The 21121-nt window shown below is 35.1% G+C and overlaps 1 protein-coding gene across 3 annotated transcripts in view; it reads left to right on the top strand.

Annotated features, from left to right (window-relative positions):
* Positions 1–18728, top strand: part of Gmppa (GDP-mannose pyrophosphorylase A) — an 82019-nt gene extending 63291 nt beyond the window's left edge. For all 3 annotated transcript variants that reach the window (XM_067772869.1, XM_067772866.1, XM_067772868.1), the window contains one exon: positions 18407–18728. In XM_067772869.1, the coding sequence (XP_067628970.1) occupies positions 18407–18507 (101 nt within the window). In that variant the 3' untranslated portion in view covers positions 18508–18728. The remainder of the gene's footprint in view (positions 1–18406) is intronic.
* Positions 18729–21121: the final 2393 nt, after the last annotated feature.

Raw genomic sequence — 21121 nt, 5'->3', positions numbered from 1 at the left:
CCTTATAAATTTTACTCAATAATCTTTAGATATAAATATATGTACTTTAAGAGCCCACCAATGAGGGTCAAATAAAACAAACTTTATTTAATGTTAATTTTTGATAAACGATACATTAGCTCGTATAACAAAAAATATTAAGGTTTAGACACAAAACTATAATACAATAAGCACTCATATTTTTAAAAACCGCTCACATTAACCAAAACTCCATTGAATGATCAATATTTTAAAATTAAACTTTTTACATAGTTCATTTTGTTTACAATTTCAATATTTAATTATCTTTGCAAATGTACCATTGTGGTGAGCGAACGAATCTTGGGTTAGAACCACCCTAGTGCTAGCAAACTCGTTCATTTTAACAAATTTTAAAGGCTAAAGAAGAATGTGTCAAGATTGATCACCTTGCCAAATTTTTTTTTCCAAAGGGGGATGATAGTGTCAGCAAAACTTTGCCTAACCAAACCAAACTTTGACTAACTTTAAGCAAACCCTGACATCCCCCCATAGCATCAATCAATGCCTCAAGCATAGATGCAAACATGCAATTTTGTGCAAAAAGGAGTCGAATGACGTGGCCGATTCTGATTGGTCAGATCGCCCGTTATTCGACTTCATCCCTGAATTTGATCGCTTAGCAACAAGAGCGTAGCGAAAGACAGTTTCAGTTTTATAGTTGAAGTGAGCCGGTCAGTGTTGCCATTTTGGTACTTTTGGAGCCAGATTTAGCCCTTTTTTTGCATTTAGCTCCAAAAATTCCGGTTTAGCGCTAAGCTCTTTTTTTGGCCCTCTTTAAAATGTTTGCCTCTTTTTGGCTTCAAATCTATTTCCGCAATACTTATTGTGAAACTTGTAATGTGTTTAATGTGTGTCGAAGTTTATTTTTTTTTCGTTATTTATGATGTGGCAACTTGGTACTCAACTGATAACAAAAACTATAATCGATAAACTGTGTAATGAGGTTGTATATTTGCTTTCTAGCTTGTGCAACAGCATAGTGTCACCTTCTAAGAGTTTCGACCCTTTAACTTCAGATTATAACACATTTTTTTATTCCGTACCTTATTTGCATTATACCTTTGAAGAATACATACGAATTAAAAAATAAGGTAAATGTATAGACGAATTCATTGAAAGAAAGATACGTAATATATGTCGCGACTTCATAATTAAATTAATAGAGCAATTAAGGCAACGCTTGCCGCACAATATAGAAAGGCGTAGCAAAATAGATTTCTTTTCGGTTGAAAACACATTGAGAATTGTAAAACCTCAAAGGTTTTCATATTTCACAAATGAAAATGAAAAAACAAGTATAGCACCGATGAAATAACGAGATTACAAACAGTGGAAAAATATCTATCTCCAAAATTGGAAAAATGTGACTTCAACATTAAGTTTTTGGTTTAATGTTAAACAGTATAATTCCAAAAGCTTGTCGATTTTGTGCTGCCACTAAGTAATGCTGAAGTTGTAAGAACGTTTGAATTCGCTTCTGACAATAAGAAGTGGTCTTAAACGGCTGAATAAATGCTGTCATGACTTTGAGATAAACAATGATCTCTTAAAATTAATGAACACAAAAAATATTTATGAGTGTAGCAATAATAATTATTTATCTTCTGAGGTCGAAATTTCTCGACCCAACATAAACTTGAACATCGCACACGTGTATTTAATGGTGGTCGTACATCCGTAGGACGTTAAAAATTGAATAAAAAAAACAAATTTTTGACGAGCCTATAGCCGTGCCGTCATTGTAGTAGTGTGAAAAATACTTCTTACCTTTTAACGATACCTTACCGCCAAATGGCAAAACAAAAGTAAACAAGTAAGGAAGGTTAAGTTCGGGTGTAACCGACCATGGTGACCACATAAGGGAAAATAACCATGTAGGAAAATGAACCGAGGGTAACCCTGGAATGTGTTTGTATCCCATGTGTATCAAATGAAAGGTATAACAGAGTATTTTATGAGAGAGTGGGCCATAGTTCTATAGGTGGACGCCATTTAGGGATATCGCCATAAAGGTGGATCAGGGTTGACTCTAGAATTTGTTTATACGATATGGGTATCAAATGAAAGGTGTTAATGAGTATTTTGAAATGGAGTGATCCTTAGTTCCATAGGTGGACACCGTTTCGAGATATCGCCATGAAGGTGGACCAGGGGTGACCCTAGAATTTGTTTGTACGATATGGATATCAAATGAAAGGGGTTAATGGGTATTTTAAAAGGTAGTGGGCCTTAGTTCTATAGGTGGACGCCTTTTCGAGATATCGCCATAAAGGTGGACCAGGGGTGACTCTAGAATGCGTTTGTACAATATGGGTATCAAATGAAAGGTGTTAATGAGTATTTTAAAAGGGCGTTGGGCTTAGTCCTATAGGTGGGCGCCTTTTCGAGATATCGCCATAAAGGTGGACCAGGGGTGACTCTAGAATGTGTTTGTACAATATGGGTATCAAACGAAAGGTGTTAATGAGTATTTTAAAAGGGAGTGGGCCTTAGTTCTATAGGTGGACGCCTTTTCGAGATATCGCCATAAAGGTGGACCAGAGGTGACTCTAGACTTTGTTTGTACGATATGGGTATAAAATGAAAGGTGTTAATGAGTCTTTTTAAAAGGGAGTGGGCCTTAGTTCTATAGGTGGACGCCTTTTCGAGATATCGCCATAAAGTTGGACCAGGGGTGACTCTAGAATGCGTTTGTACAATACGGGCATCAAATTAAAGGTATTAATGAGGGTTTTAAAAGGGAGTGATGGGTAGTTGTATATGTCAAGGATTTTTCCAGATATCGACCAAAATGTGGACCAGGGTGACCCGGAACATCATCTGTTGGACACCGCTAATTTATTTATATATGAAATACCACGAACAGTTTTCCTGCCAATATTTCAAGGGTTTTTTTTCGCCCTGCAGGACTTTTTAATTTTCTTCTACTTAATATGGTATGTGTCACACCCATTTTACAAAGTTTTTTTCTAAAGTTATATTTTGCGTCAATAAACCAATCCAATTACCATGTTTCATCCCTTTTTTCATATCTGGTATAGAATTATGGCATTTTTTTCATTTTTCGTAATTTTCGATATCGAAAAAGTGGGCGTGGTCATAGTCGGATTTCGGCCATTTTTTATACCAATACAATTTGAGTTCAGATAAGTACGTGAACTGAGTTTAGTAAAGATATATCGTTTTTTGCGCAAGTTATCGCGTTAACGGCCGAGCGGAAGGACAGACGGCCGACTGTGTATAAAACTGGGCGTGGCTTCAACCGATTTCGCCCTTTTTTACAGAAATAAATTATCGTCCTAGAATCTAAGCCCCTACCAAATTTCACAAGAATTGGTAAATTTTTGTTCGACTTATGGCATTAAAAGTATCCTAGACAAATTAAATGAAAAAGGGCGGAGCCACGCCCATTTTGAAATTTTCTTTTATTTTTATATTTTGTTGCACGATATCATTACTGGAGTTGAATGTTGACATAATTTACTTATATACTGTAAAGATATTAAATTTTTTGTTAAAATTTGACTTAAAAATTTTTTTTTTAAAAGTGAGCGTGGTCGTTTTCCGATTTTGCTAATTTTTAATAAGCATACATATAGTAATAGCAGTAACGTTCCTGCCAACTTTCATGATATCTTCAACGACTGCCAAATTACAGCTTGCAAAACTTCTAAATTAGCTTCTTTTAAAAGTGGGCGGTGCCACGCCCATTGTCCAAAATTTTACTAATTTTCTATTCTGCGTCATAAGTTCAACTCACCTACCAAGTTTCATCGCTTTATCCGTCTTTGGTAATGAATTATCGCACTTTTCCGGTATTTCGAAATTTTCTTTTTTTTATAATTTTGTTTAAGTTTGATTTCAAATAAATGTGAAAACTTACAATAAAAATATACAACAACTTTTAGCTCTTTTTGCAACGGTTTTTGGATTTTCTTCAAGAAATTTAGCTCTTTCTAGCCCTTTTTTTTTCTAGATTCTAGCCCCAAAGAAATTTGTTTGGCAACACTGGAGCCGGTAACGAACAAAAAACGTAAAGCCAAAAGCTAAATTCAAATAATTCAAAAAGTTAGAACATTACATATAAATAAATAAACAATAAAGAAAAGACAATTTAAATAAAAACTACCTTAAGAGGTGTGTGGGTGTGCGTGGGGCAGCATGCCCAAAATGAATGTGGCTAAAATGGCCACATTATACTACATATCAAAACTCTCTTCCTTACCAGAAGAAGTTACTATCATTTCCTACGCCGACGACTGCACGATAATGGCAGCGGTACCTGGACCTCCAATAGACGTATTAGCTTCTAGAGCAGGGATGGGCCTATTTTCGGCTCCTAAATCAGTTTCAGTGCCAGCGAGTAGGTGAGACATTTGTGTGTCTTGGGGTGTTAGGGGAGTAAAAACATACATTGGAAATATCGCACACTTCGTCTCAAACGATATTCGTCGCAAGAAGGTTGCGGACATTGTAAAGTTTACCAAGTTGCGCAACTAACAGCTGATCGGTGAAAATTCGCACATTCACACGCACAGTTCTCGACTCAGTTTCAAAACAAAAAACTTTAGATTATTTAGCTTAAATTTAAAAGTGAGATAATCCTTACCAATTGATGTATATATAGAATATATAAGGCGTTTTTGTTGTTATTAAAAGAACTTTTTTATTTATATTAAAGTTTTAATCATTTTTTTTTAACTTTATTTTAAGAATATATGAGCCCTTGATTTTGAAAGTGGTCTAAGTCATATTTTCCTTGTTTCGAGATAATTAGAGTTTTGCGTTATAAAGGATTGAAAAATATTTTTGCACTATGGAAAATGATTTTTCGACAGTAAAGTAGTGCCAACAAACAAGAATTTATTATGGTTGTGAAATTTATTACCATTTTTAACTGGAAATGTGCTTTTGAAAGGTTGGAAATGACTTAGACCACTTTCAAAATTAACAGAATGACTTTATAAATGACTTATACCAAGGAAACATTTTATTAGTAATTAACATTTTATTCAAACTCATTTCATTATAACAAAGTAAATTATTTATTATGACATATTTAGGGAAGTGAAGTGTTTGTGAAAAATTGGTGGGATATAGGGTAGTAAATCCATCATATCTTTATGTTTTTCTTTTGTTATTGGTCTAATAGTTGTGTATAATGGAGGCAAATCAATATTTGCATATATTCTAGGTCTTCCTTTTTTAGGTGAGAGGTCTAATATTTTGAATTCGGAATTGTCATCCAAGGAAGTTTTATAAAACATCTTATATGGAGATTTTTTTAGAAATCTGATCCATTGAATTTTAAGCCAAGACACAGCTTCTCCATTGGTGTTTTTCTTTCTATTATTCGTTGAATCTTTAAGTTTTTTTGTCGAAATAAAATTTCTCTGAGCCATTTGTACCACCAAAAATGGGTTTTTCTTTTTACATACTTCTATTAAACTATAATAATGCTCAGGTATGTATAAATAATTTGATTTTTTAATTTTAGTTTCTATTAAACCAAAATCCCGATCATTTGGCAAAAAAGAATGGCCGGATACCATAAATTTATGATCAACAGTTTCAACATTATTATCAGATGACTGAACAATTTTTAACCAAATTAAAGCTATGTTGATGTTACGATTTTGTCCTGAGCAGGCATCACTGTAAGCTACGACATGCTTTTGAGTGGTAATGTCCTGAATGTGCTTTAAGATGCAAGACGCAACTTCCTGTGATCCCCTTGAAGCGATTGTTTCATCCCATACATACATTTTAGCATTTTCATTGTGGAAATTATGAAACCCTAAATTGTATACATACATGTTGCGCTTATAATAAGCTACCGAGACAGAAAGTTTTGGGTAAGAAAGTGCTTTCTGTAGATCAAATGTGAAACCGTAATATTCACTCGGGTTATCTTTTGCTCTTTGTATGTCATCTGTCAAACTTTTTCTAGCCTGTTCGGCACTGTTAAGATGGGAATCATGAATTTCCATAAGATGCAACTTCTCGTCTTCGTTACTGGATGCTTCTATTTTTAGTTTTAGTGAATCACACTTTTGGCAAGTGTCTTTGCGAGGAGTATGAAAATTTAAGTTGAACTCCGTATTGAAAATTTTCCTGTAAGTCCACTCCTTCACACGTGGTGTATTATTTTCATCACATTTTTCTACATACAGCTCATACATTTTTCGAATATCTAAGTCAGCACTTAAATACTTTCGACCTGAAGTGTGATGTGATCTCGTGTAATGGCTCTCACATGCTGGAAAACTCAGAATATGTTCTCGTACGACTTTAATTTTTTCTTCATCTGTTTTTCTCGATGAACCAGTCATTTTGCCACGTAAATCCATTCCAGGGGATTTAGCATTTAAGGCACGGCTTAATCTTCCGTAAGATATTTTAAAAGTATCCAAAAAAAAGTTCTACAAACAGAAACTTCTGACATCCGTAAATTTATATGAAACTTATAACTACATTTTCTCATGAATCCTTTGTTATTTCTGGGTCGCCTTTGCTTTATTAATAGTTTTCCAACCAAACCATGCAGAAACAAATTCTGTTTTTCGAAACTTGCTAATTTCCAAAATGCATCAAAATTAGCTTTCCTGTCTTCATATCCAATTGCATTTATACATTGTTTGGAACAAAGGCAATATTTATTTTCGAAAAGTTTGCCACTCACAAGCTTAGACTTTTTTGTTTCATATTCCTCTCCCCTATTTCTCTTAATTTTTCTTAAATTTTGTGCATAATTATGTTGATTTCGGCTCCTCTTTCTTGATTTCATGTTAATTTCTTCCATTTGTAGGGGTTCCGAATTCACTTTTAAAGTAGCAGTTGATTCATCTGAAGACGATATTACTCTTATTCGTTTCCATTTCTTGGGAGCATTACTTACACTTCTTCGCAGGATAATGTCTACAATTAACTATATATAGAACATTTTTACATTTTAAGGATTACTTGATCATACTTGAATCGTTATCTGAAGGCATTACAAAATTACTATTTATTTTCCAAAATTTCTCAACAGACTGACTTAGACCACTTTCAAAATAAACAGTTTCTATATTTTGTTTAACAACCAAAAAATTCATTCAATTTTACGAGTTAATTTTCATGGCATACCGCCAATCTCTTCAGATTATGTTATTTTATTATGGTTAGATAACAAGTAGCTGATAAACTCGATTTTTAAAAATTTTGACTTATACCACTTTCAAAATCAAGGGCTCATATATATTATTCTGTTTTATGAGCTCTAGGCCTGTTTTAAATAAAACAACTCCGTTTGTTGCTTATATGTATTTAATTTCGATATTTCGATCTCAATCTGAGATCATCATCAGGACTGTAATAAAAAACAATAAAAACACACATTCAATTACACATAAAAACATATCCATTTCTTAAACATATTATATTTCACATAAAAACATGTCAATCTACTTAAACATAATGCATAAGCGCGACTTACATCTTCCGCTGTGATGCAAAGACTAAAAATTATGAAGAAAAGTGATTATCGGAACCAACGAAAAAATAAACAGAGAGTGTAAACATGTAGATAATCAAATGAAATACCGTAATTGTAAACAAAAATTGAGAAAAATTTACAACAATAATATGCCAAGCGGCGAAAATAATAATACTGTAGGTATGCATACAAGTAATCAGGTGTATAGTTATTGTACCAAGGCACAGAAACTACATGAGTGTGCATGTGCAGAGAATAGAGCAAATTGTTATTATTTTTGTTTTATTTTATCAAGAGTATTGATTGTGCTTTAAAATCAGGTTGCGGTAGGCGTAAGCACAATGATCCATGTCAGCCTTAAAATTCATCCTTCTATCATTAGGATTGTGTTCACTATGTGAAGCATTTCTAAAGTAAAACGCTTATGATAATTTTTCTCCTCTTCCAAAATTTTGATATTTTCGAAATCCGGGTAATGTCCGGTATCCTTACAATGAGATGATAGAGCCGTTTTGTTGTCAGAAAAATTGTTCCTTAATTTTATATTGGATTTATGAGCGGATATCCTTGTCTTCAGTTTTGATTTTGTAGTACCCACATATACTTTCTCGCATACGTGGGACCCGTCGCCGTTGCAAGGAATCCTATAAACAACATCCGATTTTTCTTGTATTGGTATTGGGTCTTTTAATCTGCTGAACACCTTTTTTAAAGAATTGCTGTAGGTAAATGCTATCTGAACATTATCCATATCATACATTTTTGAATGTTTGATCCTTTCTGAAAGCCCAGGGATATATGTGACGGATTTAAAGATTTTGGTATTTTGATTTTTCTCCTTATTATCTTTACCTAGACGCGAGTAATAATTATATATAAGTTTGTTCACTAATTTAATTGGAAAATCGTTCTTTTCGAGGGTATCCTTTATTAGTTTAATATTTTTGGTATGGTAAATTCTATCACTAATTGAGAGAACTCGTCTCACGAAATTATTGGCCGTGTTCACTATTACTCCTCTATCATGCTGTGAGTTGAAGTTAATCAGTCTGCCGGATGCAGTAGGTTTTTTGTACCAGTCTAATGCTAATTGGTTGTTCCTCCTAATCACTAGGGTGTTCAGAAAAGGTATTTTTCCGTCCCTTTCTACTTCAATAGTGAATTTAATCGATCGGTGGTATCCGTTAAGTAGGTTAAGCAAAATATTTGTGTCTTCCGTTTTTATTATCGCGAACAAATCATCTACATATTTCGTAAGCATTCGTGGTTTGTTCGGCGCCTGCATTTCAAACCGGGATAAAGGTTCCTCCATCACAATATCCTCAATAACCGGTGACGCTGGGGATCCCATGGGCATTCCCGATCGTTGCTCGTATATTTTATCCTTATATTTGAAATACCGATTTTCCTTAATGGAAAACTTGACTACCGTCAAGAAAAGTTCTTTCGTCATGGACGTGTGTCCTTTATCATGTCCCACTTTGCACCTATGATGTCTAGTGCTAAATCAACTGGTATGCTGGGGAATAAAGACACGACGTCGAACGACACCAAACTCTCGTCGTCATGCACATACGTATTGTGTATCTTATTTTTGAACTCAGCTGCATCTTTGATGTTGTATTTGGATGAAGGGGTCAGATTTTTCAGAATTTGTATGACAAATTTACACAGATTGTAGGACGGAGACTTGACGGACGAACAGATAGGCCTAAGTGGAATTCCTGCTTTATGGATCTTGGGCAGGCCATAGATTCGGGGGGGATAGGAAGTTTTACAATTAAGACTAACTTTTTCTTTTAAATCAACGATATTGTTGTTGTATAATTTATCTACTATATCGTTGTTCTTCCTTTGAAGCTGATTGGTAGGGTCGCGTTTTAATAATTTATACATGAAAATATCATTAACAATTTTCTGCATCTTTATGTCGTATTCAGTTCTGTCCATTAACGAACATAAAGATGCAAAAAATTGTTAATGATATTTCCATGTATAAAGTATATGCTTGTACCACAGCCCTGGGCTTTCTGTACAAAGCTTAGTCAACATTGGTATAATAATCTTGTGGATGCGCTCCACTTGGCCATTGCCACGAGGTACACCAGTGGCAATCACAAGATGTTCAATTTTCTCAGTTTCGCAATACTCTCTAAACGAGTTCGATGTAAATGCCGAACCTCGGTCGGATATTATACGCTTCGGGTTTCCAACACTGAAGCCTGCCTTTTGAGTCTATCTACAACTGCATCTGCACCAGTATTTCTCGTCGGATAGAGCCAACAAAATTTACTGAATGCATCGACAACGACAAATATATAGCTATATGACTTAGCGGTCTGTTCCATTGGGCCTACATGATCGACATGGTAGGTACCCAAAGGCCTGTCTTGCTTATATATCGGGGTTAGGAAGCCCTCTTTCTTTCCTGACTTATTCTCACTTACTATGCACTGTACACAGCTATTTACGATTCTTGTAATCTTAGGAGTTATATGCGGAATATAATATGTTTTCTCTAATGCGTCTTTCGTTTTATTAACAGAAAAATTCCCTTGCCTATGTTCCACCTTAATTATTTCATCCCCTCCATAGCCGATGGAATGACTATCAGTTCCTTGATGGGATCCTTATAGAGAATGCCATGCTTGACATAGAAGTCCTCGTAACTATTCTTTCCTAAAACGGTGCAAACTGCCTTTATCCTTTGGTCACCCTGTTGTGCCTCTCTCAATCTGTGAATAAACGTGTCTTCGAGCAGCAAACACGATACTCTACTCAACGCATCGACGTGTCTCATTTTGGACCCACTGCGATGTTCATTCTCATAACTGTAGTCCTGCAAAAACATTGCCCAACGAGATACTCTTAACGGAATATCGCGCTTTTGCATCGTCATAGTAAAGGCATTGCAATCAGTTATGATTTTGAATTTTATACCTAGTAAATAGACACGCCACTTTTTAAGAGCCTCTACTATCGCCAGCACTTCATGCTCATATGAGTGGTATTTTTCCTCAGATGGCTTGCACTTACGGCTCATAAACTGTACCGGATGGAACATCTGATCATCGGTGTCTTTCTGCATTAACACGGCACCGTATCCGAAGATACAGGCATCCGTGTGCACTTCAGTATTTGCCTTAGGGTTGTATAACTTTAAAACGGGTGCTTTCATCAGAGCTGCCTTCAGCTGCTGAAAAGCAGTTATCCCCTCGTCCCTTAACACGAATTTAGAGTCTTTCCTTAAAAGGTCTGTAAGCGGTTTAGCTACCACTGCATAACCTTCTATGAATCTCCTAAATTACGATGTTAAACCGAGAAAACGCTGCAACGACTTTTTATCGTGAGGTATAGGGAAATTTGCAACGGCTAGGGTTTTGGTCTCTGACGGTGCAATTGTACCTTCCTCTAAAATGTACCCTAAAAAGTCAACTTTACGCACGAGAATCCTAAACTTGCTCCATTTTATTTTCAAATTATACTCCGCTGCTCTGGTTAAAACACTTTGTAGCTTTTGGATTCCGTCATCCACATCCTTGGATGGAATGATGAGGTCATCCATATAGGCGACAACTGTACCATCCTGGATCATATCTCTTATGACTGCAAATACGAACCGCGAGAATACCGCTGGTGAATTTGATATTCCGAATGGAACGTAACAAAATTCGAATTGGTCATTGTGGGTAACGAATGCTGTATATTTTCTCGAGCCCTCTTCGACCGGCACATGGAAAAACCCGTTGGCCAAGTCAAGAGTCATAAAAACACGAGCTCCCTGAAGTCTTTCGATTACATCATCTAACAGGGGCATTGGAAAATTGTCCCGAACGATCTTCGCATTAAGCCGCCTGTAGTCGCAACAAAGTCGTTTATTACCATCCTTTTTGGATACTAGCACAATAGCTGATGCATACTCCGACGTACTTCTTCGTATAATACCTTCTTCTACCCACTTCTCAACCAACTTATCGACACATTTTTTATCGGCGTATGACATGTGTCTAGGCCTTTCGTAAATGGGAACATCATCTGTTAGCAAAATTTTCATTGCTACTGGGGACTCTTTTAACTTCTTTAGCTCATAATTGGTAAAAAGTGAGTTGACCCTATTTTTATCTACGGACTGCAAATGCGACAAATAAACGTCTGCCTCACTACCCTCAAATACCTCTGCTATACAGCACATACTTTTAAACTCTTCTAACACGTCCAACTTCTTATCATTATTCTTTTCTTCTCTTGCTAGTTCCCTAGTACCTATGCTTGAATCTTCCGAGGTATTTTCTGTGGTGCTGCTTTGCTGCTTGCTCTTCTCCTCGACCACGGCTGCTTTCGCCCTAAACTGTGCCAAATCCTCTGAAACTATCAAATCCACTTGTGTGAGTATATCATTACCAACTATGGCTGCATAATGTATGTCGCGCTCATGTACTACGTGGAAGGTAATCTCGAGCATCAAATCATCTACACAGATGGAAATGGGGAAAGAACCTAATGTGTTAAGAACGCTACCACTAATGCCTCTCAAACGACGCGTGTCGCCTTCTAATTTGATGTCTTCGCCAAACATTAGCAATATGTGATTGCGGATTAAGCAAAGATCACATCCCGTGTCGACCAATCCGGAAAACGTTATACCGTTGAAAGTTAAGTCTTTAAAAATACATCTACCAATGGATGAGTCTACTCCCAAAGTGTTTACACTACCCTTTTCTACTTTAACCGTCCCTTGGGAATCTTTGCAATTAGCCGCAAGGTGCCCAAGTTGCCCACATTTGAAACACTTAGGTTGTGCCTGCTTACAATCTTTAGCTATATGGGAAATATTCCCACATTTGAAACATCGTTTACCTTTTCCCTTTAGTGAATCTTCTTGAGAAGTCGTTACTGCTTTAGTAGGTTGAGCTGAGTATGAGCTGGTCGTTTGAGCACGGCCAGATCGCACTTTCTCATATACCCGTATTTGCTCTTTCAACTCTGATATGGTTCTAGCTTAATAAAGGTTGACTTTATTTTGACGAGAATCTGGAATACCTTCTATAAAATATTCGATTAAACTCGCATCATCAAGTTTATCTCCATAAGATTATATAAATACTCTTTATAATCCTCGTTTTGGCGTTTACGACGATTTCGTAACAAGCAGTGCACCTCTACTGATGATACTGTCACACCAAATTCAGATTTTAATGCCTGCGCTAACAAGTCGAAACTAGTGATACCTCGCTGACTTCTAATGAACAATTTGGCCGCCCCCTTTAGCAATTGTTTTGCATATATAAATTTCTGTAGAGGATTCCAAAAGACAGCCTCAGCATTTTAATTAAACTCGTCCAACCAATCCTCGACCGACAAAGACCCCGAACCGCTAAAGGATGTCAATGAGTCTGCGATATCGCGCAAAGTAAAAGGAGTACGACTAAATGATTGGTATTGAATTTCACTTGGTGGTGATGTACCAGCGTCACCGTATTCGGAACCCACTTCAACCCTCTCATCATTATTAGCTTCAACGGTTAGGCCGAAATGTTCAAGCAGTCTCTCTTGCAATGTTGTCTTTAGACCCGTTGTAGATAGCCCTAATTCTGTTAATTTGGTTTTCAAACTATTTACATTTAATGCTAATATTTCACTTCTATCCATTTTGTGACTTTGAAATGTCTAGTTACACGCTATGTACTTTCGAATATTTGGATTATTTGCAACAACAAAATAGTTAATAAAGAAAATATGAAAGTTATGATCCAAATATGTATATCAACTTGTTACGCGAAAGAAAAACAACAATCAAAGTCGATTTCAGAAAATCTTACTTTTGGTGCAAAATTACTAAACTGACATACATACGTTGCGTTGATTTGTGCTCAATTGTTATACATATTTAGATATTTACTCTACGCTTGTATGTTTTGAAAAAATTTGATGATTTACAAGACTACTTTTATACTAACAATCCAATTACATGTGTTACCAAAATTTTTAGATTAGAAGTTTAAAGTTCATTCATATACAACTTCGTCATTAAACGTTTATTCTTCTATTATTTGCAGGTGATTAAATCGACTTTAACATACTTAAATCACAAAGAACTTGTTGATCTGTCTTTTCTTTTATTTGCATTTGCTGCTCATAACATATAAAAATTCACCTCAGTTCTGCAAACATAGAATTCTACCATACGCATTGTGTGTACACTACAAAATTTGGTATTCAATTTATCATCTTTTGTTTTGTTTGCATAATACATAATATTAGTTTTAGTATGTATTTATTTTCTACTTGTACTCATCTGCTCTTCTGCTTCCAACTCCAACTTCGTCACTTCTCTGATTGCTCGATTCGTCCAATTCTCTCTTCTTCCCAAAAATGAAAAGTAATCAACACGATGATGCGCCAACAACTTGACGAAAATTTTGAATCGACGGACAATAAACTCACTTGCGTCGCCTTTGCTAAGCGAAATTTTACCAACAACTTTGTATTGTGCTATTCGGCCTCTGCCACACAAACATACATGGAAATCAACACCAACACTATTCAGCCACCGCCGTGCTAGTACAGATTTGCCAACAACACACAGTTCGTACGATAGCGCTATTCGGCCTCTGCCACGCTACTTCGTGTACCACACTTAGCCTTTTAGGATATGTATCGTTTGCTTGCGCTCATCACTCCAGCAAGTATATGATGCAAATTGAATGTTCTGGATTTTTCGCTCAAAGCAAAAACAACAATTTTACGATATACTCATCTATCACGCTTTTCGGCGTCGTCGTCAACCGTTTACGAGTCGAATTATGATGTGCAAATTGCGATCAACAACAAATAACTGGCGCTATGTACACTTATGTACAGCCATAAACGAAATTAAAAGTCACTAATTTCGCAACCACTTCAACAATTCTTAAAATTTTGCACTGTTCTTTGATTTGTTTTTCTTCACTTAGATATCATAGCAATAGTTATGAATTCAGTTTAATGCTATAGGCAATTTAAAATTGCATACGACCTTATGTATGTACATTTGTGCATGCGCGTTGAGATTCGATTGCACTTTTGACACCAATTTGTAGAGTATTCACTCGGTTTAGTTTATTTATTCATTAAAAAGAAGAGTTACATTGGTGGTTGCTTAAATTAAGTGGTATTTTAATTAAAGTTAATAGATAATATGTATGTTAAAATGAGATTATTGTATTCGTATTTAGCGTATTAACTTTACAACGACTGACTTTTAAAATCTATTCGTTGTCCTGTATACTTGCGTTTCGTCGAGTTCGGTAAAGCTTGCCAGGGTTGTATTTAAAGGTATGAATTAGGTAGTCCGTCGTCCGCTACGGTGTTGCCGTCCCACATGTATTTGATGTGGAAGCTTGCATTTGAGAACACGGTTGCCACTTCATTCCATTTGGAACAAAAATGATCCCTTCCAACCCCATATGGTCCGCTGGTCCCTTTTTCTCAATTTTGGTTCTTTTTCGGCACGGTTTTATACTTTTCTTTCTTTTTCACTGAAACTGAAACAAAAATTCAAAATACTGCTAATAAAATTTTCTGCAAATCTATTATATACATATAATTTTTAATTTACTTCAATGGAATTCTTACCACGAAAATTGCTCTATCAATAAAATGTAGCAGAACAATGAGATTTCACTTGGGAGATAATTTAGGCGAGGCATTAAAAATGAAGTGTTGAATGTTCGGGCAAACACATTGTCATTAATTTTTGTTGAAACAACGAACTTATCAGAAAAAGTACTTGTTTTATTGCTTAGATATTTCGATCGGTATTCAGTTATTATTGCAACTTTTAAGATGCTTGATTTTTAGTCTGAATTCAAAACTCACACTTTCTGAAACTCTGGTATGAAGTTTAAACTGTTGGGGAAAAAGTAAGCATCTATAAAAATAGCATTAACTAAATTGCTTAGTTTCATTTACCGTTTACTGAGTTTGCCACAACGCAAATTTTTTACCCGTTCCTTACTAAAACCTAACGGCGCTATACATTTTATTTCATTGCAATCAAGCAAAACTAGGTTCACAACGGTTGATTGGTGAAAGACATAGTCTTATCCTAGAAATTTGAAAATGTAATACCTAAAGGTACACTTTATTTTTATTTGTGCTGTTTGAACTAAAGCCAAGTCTTCTTTATTAGAATTTTAAATAGGAAACCACTGAAACATCCTACAATTTTCCTTTTTACAACAAATACGATACTCTAGTAACTTGCCGAATTGTTTGTATACCAATAAAATATAACTAAAATTTGGTCCTTTTTTCGATAAATTTTGGTCCCAAATGAATATATGGTGTTGCAACCGTGCTTGAAAATGCACGTGTTAAGGTTGCATTTTTCCGAACTTAATTTTTTTTTTAAATAATGAAATAGTAGTATGCAAGCGACTGCCATAGTAGTAGTCATGTACATGAATATTATGAAAAAAGTTATAAAAATATTTCTTCGAAATATAATCTAAGAGAAGATGGTCACGAGGCGTAGCTTCATAGACGCGTATTAGGCACAGCATAAGCAATCTTGAGAGATCTTAGCTGCATGCCATATTTTGCAGGCGTCCACGAAGCTACGGCTCATGTGTACCTTGCCTAAGTTCAACTTTTTAGGAGATCAAACATTTTAATTAATATTGATTAATAACACCTAAAGAAAATACGCTTAAGGTGACTTTTGCGTCGTTTTGGCACTTGCGTTGCGTGTACATCTGACTTTGAACACACGCGCTTTAAGTGCTTCAATCCATAAGCAACGCAACGCCAACCTCAAAGCAACACACAAATAATTAAAAACTTACGTTTGCTTGAATTTTCTTGCATTTTAGAAAAAATAAAAAAAAGATTTTCTATCGCCGTTTAACTAAATAAAAAACATAATTTTGTACTCATGTCGATTTCGTGATCGATCAGCGGAGACGGCGGAACATATCCTCCTGGAATGCGACGCAATCTGATGAGGACACAACAGACCAATGTTCGCAGTGCAATTCTCAAAAAAATGTCGATCTATCTGTGGCAGGGAAACTGTTAACGTGCTTTATTTCAAAGTGACACTTTATTTGACAAATCACTGAACGATTTCTTTCAAATAAATTGCTTGTTAGCGTTAACCGAAGATGGTGAAAACGGCCCGTGAAATTGTTACCTTATATAGCGAGAAAGTTAAGATATAATGCATAGGTATAAAATGTTTGCATGCATAATCATTTTTATTATATAAAAGTAGTATGACATTGAGATTTTAGTTCTGCTATATTTAACACAGAGTTATTTTTTAACATAAAGTAAGAAGTAAAAAACATGATTAATTGCTACATAAATCTTAAAAATAAAAATTATGTTATTATAATATATGCGAAGTCCCATAGATAAAATGAGTAATAAAATGAACATTGGTTTATATATTACATTTTTAAAATCAAAATCTTCTGCTAAAAAAGTAATAGAATGAACTGGTTTGTATATTACATTTTTAAAATGAAAATCTGCTAAAAAAGGAGCAAAACCTAACTACATTTTTTCATTTTCGTACTTAACTACATTCCCTTTTGTGATTCAGGATTTTGGGCATATTTTGAAACAACTCCGAACATCATTCCTTCATTATATGTCATTCGACTGCCTAGTTCACTGCCTTCCACTCTATTCGCAACATAACTTCAATTTAAGCTGCCAAACTATATAGTAAACAATGGTTGCGGAAACACTAAAAAACTGAAATGAAAATATTCTCTCTCAACCTCGAAAACCAATTCCCAAACTGTGTTGCAATAGTACAAAACAAAAACATACATTTTTTGGCAAGAAATACGAAAAACGGAATAACCATAGACTGAAGTCGACTTTATGTTAAGCAGCTCATTATTGACATTCATTTCGCCTTCACATATATTTAATTATATGTACGCCGATTCATTTTGCAATATATACATAAAAGTATTTAAAATAGTAGCATTAGAGTAAGTAGTAGCAGAAATACATACTAATTCACGTTTCGTATACAATCGTGGGAAAACGAAACCCTTTTTAGACTTGTTGGTAGTGTTGCCGTGAGCCTAGATAGAAATGTATCAGTTTACAAATAAAAAAAGGTACCAATCGCATAAACAACGAGTAATTTTACCAGTTTTATTATTAACATAACTGCTTTCATTTATAAATTTCAAATTATGGTGGAATTTTCAAATTTCTTCAGCTCACATACATATATCGTTAAATCCACACTGCAAAAATTGTTGGAGCATTTGTTGCATGTGTGTTTAATTTACGGCGACCATTTTTCTTATTTTAAAACTTGCTTTGTTTATGATTTGAATCATAAAGGAACTTTTAAAATTACAACTGAAAATTCAGTTCGAGTTGTGAATCACAAAAGCGACATTACATATTTGTGGCCTTTAGTGCGAGCGAAGCCGCCGGAAAAGGTCAATTTATCCCAAAACGCTTAATAATTTGAACGTAATAAGAGCGATGGCAGCTCTATTTTCCATGTATAAGGTCAAATACTCTCTCTTTATCAATCTTATGTGTGTTTGTATATTATTCTCTTCCTGTGTTCTTCGCCCCACATACCTGCACTTGATCGTCCCTCACCAAGCACTTAAATGTGCAAAGCGTGCCCGTATGAGCAAAAGGCTCATACGAGCCGTTTCCCCATCGCTGTTCTAGAGTAAACAGCTATCCCGTCAATCTAAAACTGCTAGTTTCCTTGGTCTCCCGTTAGTTGACTTTGATTACAATTTGTGAGCACAAAACAACAACAAAGTAAATACTGAATTTAACTTTTATATTCGACGTTTTCTAAAATATACTTTAAATATATCAATAAGGATTAAGTAGAAGAATTAATCTATTTTCAAACTTTATTCATATTATTTACAGGTTGTTTCGTACAAGTACCTTCTGAAAAGATTTTATTGAACAGCATTGTCCTACCGCACAAGGAGTTAACCAGGAATTTTAAAAACGAAATAATATTGTAAGAATGCGAGCCGGATCTAACTATGTTAAATATAAAAGCAGTGAAGTCAAAACTAATTTACTTTTCCAAAAATTCACATTTTGTATATGTTAAAAGCAGTGGTGAGCGAAAGGCTTATGATTACGATTGCGTTCCACAATTTCTACGTTTTATAATATAATAAAACTATCAACTCGTTCTTGAGAATAAATTTATTCCATTATAATTGAAAACCATTTAAAAGCTGGTAGTGAAAATATTTGGTGTGATCGGTGAGCAGAAATTTTGTACAAACTTTGACCAATTTTTACTGATTCGCATTCCGTGAAACAAAAAACCTGAGCGCAAGTTTAACTTTTAACTTGGAACGGAAGCTGCAATTTCGTGCTGCGAAAATTTGTTTTAAAACGAGTTAGTAAGCAGAGAAACATGTGATTTTAAGGCAAGGTGCACACGAGGCTACGCGTCATAGACGCGTACAAAATATTTTATGTAGCTACAATTCCTCTACGCTTCAAGATCTTCATACGTAGCTACTTCCAAGCGTCGCTACAAAAAGAAAAATATTCCTAAAAAAATAAACAAGTTAATTTATGCTGTATAATTGCCATTATACAAAACTTGATTGTGTATAAAACTAAGTGAAAAAAAGAAATTTCACAAGTTTGCAAACGAAAATTTGTAAACAAACATCTTTTTCTTGTTCTTTTCTAGGCGTATTTACGCCTAGCGACCAACATTGCTGTACGTCTAGCTACATGAAACTTTCATGCTTTGTCGCTTTCGTGCAGCTGACGCCTCGTACGCAGCTCTCCATTCAAGTACATGTGTTCGACATCAAAGCGTAAAGATTTCGCCTGCAGCGTCTAATACGCGTCTATAGCGCGTAGCCTCGTGTGCACCTTGCCTAAATCAGCTTATTGCATTGTTCGCAATAAAACTATAAATTTCTTAAAATTTAATAATTGCAAAGGCATTATTATTCCAACATCAAATTTTTTCAGCGATTTTATAATTAATAAATGTGTTTGCAAACGAAGTATCAAATAATGCTTTTTTGCAGCTTACTGACACATGTTTGCTTATTTTTGTTTAAACTTAGCAAGTTCCGATACTCGCCAGCGGATACTTTTTTCTATATATGGCTGGACGATTCCCGTTGCCATTTCCCGTCGAACGTACCTCACGGTGGTTCTGGATCGCTTTAAAGTGACGAGCTTGCACCCCGATTTTTTGAACATGATTGGGGAATGATTTCCAAAATTATTCAGATAACTCATAAACCGAAGAGTGGGCGGTTTTTATTTTTCATTAATTTTTCACACAAAATTAAAAAAAAAATATTTTATCATATATATGTATTAGGCCGGGTCGATTTGTGGGGAGGCAAAAAAAATCGCCCATAGCTCTGTGAAAATCATATTCCAGGGATCAAAATAAGAAACTTTGCCCAAGGAACCATACATCTAAAACGAATTCTGATGTCTCCCCCCCTTTAGGTCGTAGGGGCAAATTTTGAAAAATCCCACTTTGAAATGCCTATGTTTTTTCTTTTTGGAGTTTATTTTTCTCGTTAGAAATTTATGTAGTAATAGAAAAGAAATTAAAAAGAATTATTAGAAATTAGCGTTTTTACAACCCCCTTTTAAAACCAAGGCATCACTGTGATGCATTTGCATGTCGTAAACATAGTTGTGTGGGTTTTTTATTCAACCGTTTTAAAAAATGAAGGTATCACTGTGACACAATTGCAGATCGTAAAATTGCTTGTGTTGTTTTTTTTAAGCCACCACAAGACACAGCAGGTAGAATTGAAATTGCCCCTACCCAAAAGTTCGACCCAAAGGGGGGGACATCAGAATTCGTTTTAGAGGTATGGTTCCTTCTGCAAAGTTTCTTATCCCTAGAATACGATTTTCACAGAGCAATGAGCGATTTTTAAATCGACCCGCCCTAATATGTATGTATATACATATTAGACTTCTAAGCGTCTGCCTGGTAAACTTTATACAAATAATGTGAAAACAAATCTTTTCTTAGGGTTTCTTACGCTGAGCTCGAATCTCTGGTCAAACATTTTCCATGACACCTCCTCTTCGATAAAATGGGGTCGAAACCCCCAAAATTGGTATAATTTTAACATGCCCGCTTTTATAAAAATGTTATTGTAAGATGTTTCTATTAATTTATATAGGTTTTCTAAAATGTCCGAAACCTAAAGGCTGGGTTTTGCAATTATTTGAAAATTCTTAGAAATTCATAGAGACCTCTTAAAATAACCTTTTATATCTTTGTTCTATAAGAGAGCCGCAAACCACGTTGTAGAAATGCACCCGGAGCTTAGGGGTTATATTCAAATTATACCAATTTTGGGAGTTTCAACCCCATTTTATCAAAAAGGGTATATCATGGAAAATTGTGGCCAGAGATTTGTGCTCAGCGTAAGAAAAGATTTGGTTTCGCATTATTTGCTTGAAGTTTAAAAGGCTAATTGTGTAAATGTTGAAAGTAATGCATGACAAAGAGTATGTGGAGATTACGTTGAACTGGCCGCTCAATAAAGACCTCACACAGACTAAATGTGCCCATAGTGTTACCAGAATTTTTTTTGAAGACCAAACGGAAAAAACTCAAAC

This window comes from Eurosta solidaginis, chromosome 3 (assembly GCF_040869045.1).
Source record: "Eurosta solidaginis isolate ZX-2024a chromosome 3, ASM4086904v1, whole genome shotgun sequence".
NCBI lineage: Eukaryota > Metazoa > Arthropoda > Insecta > Diptera > Tephritidae > Eurosta > Eurosta solidaginis.
This window is presented reverse-complemented; position numbering and strand designations above follow the sequence as displayed.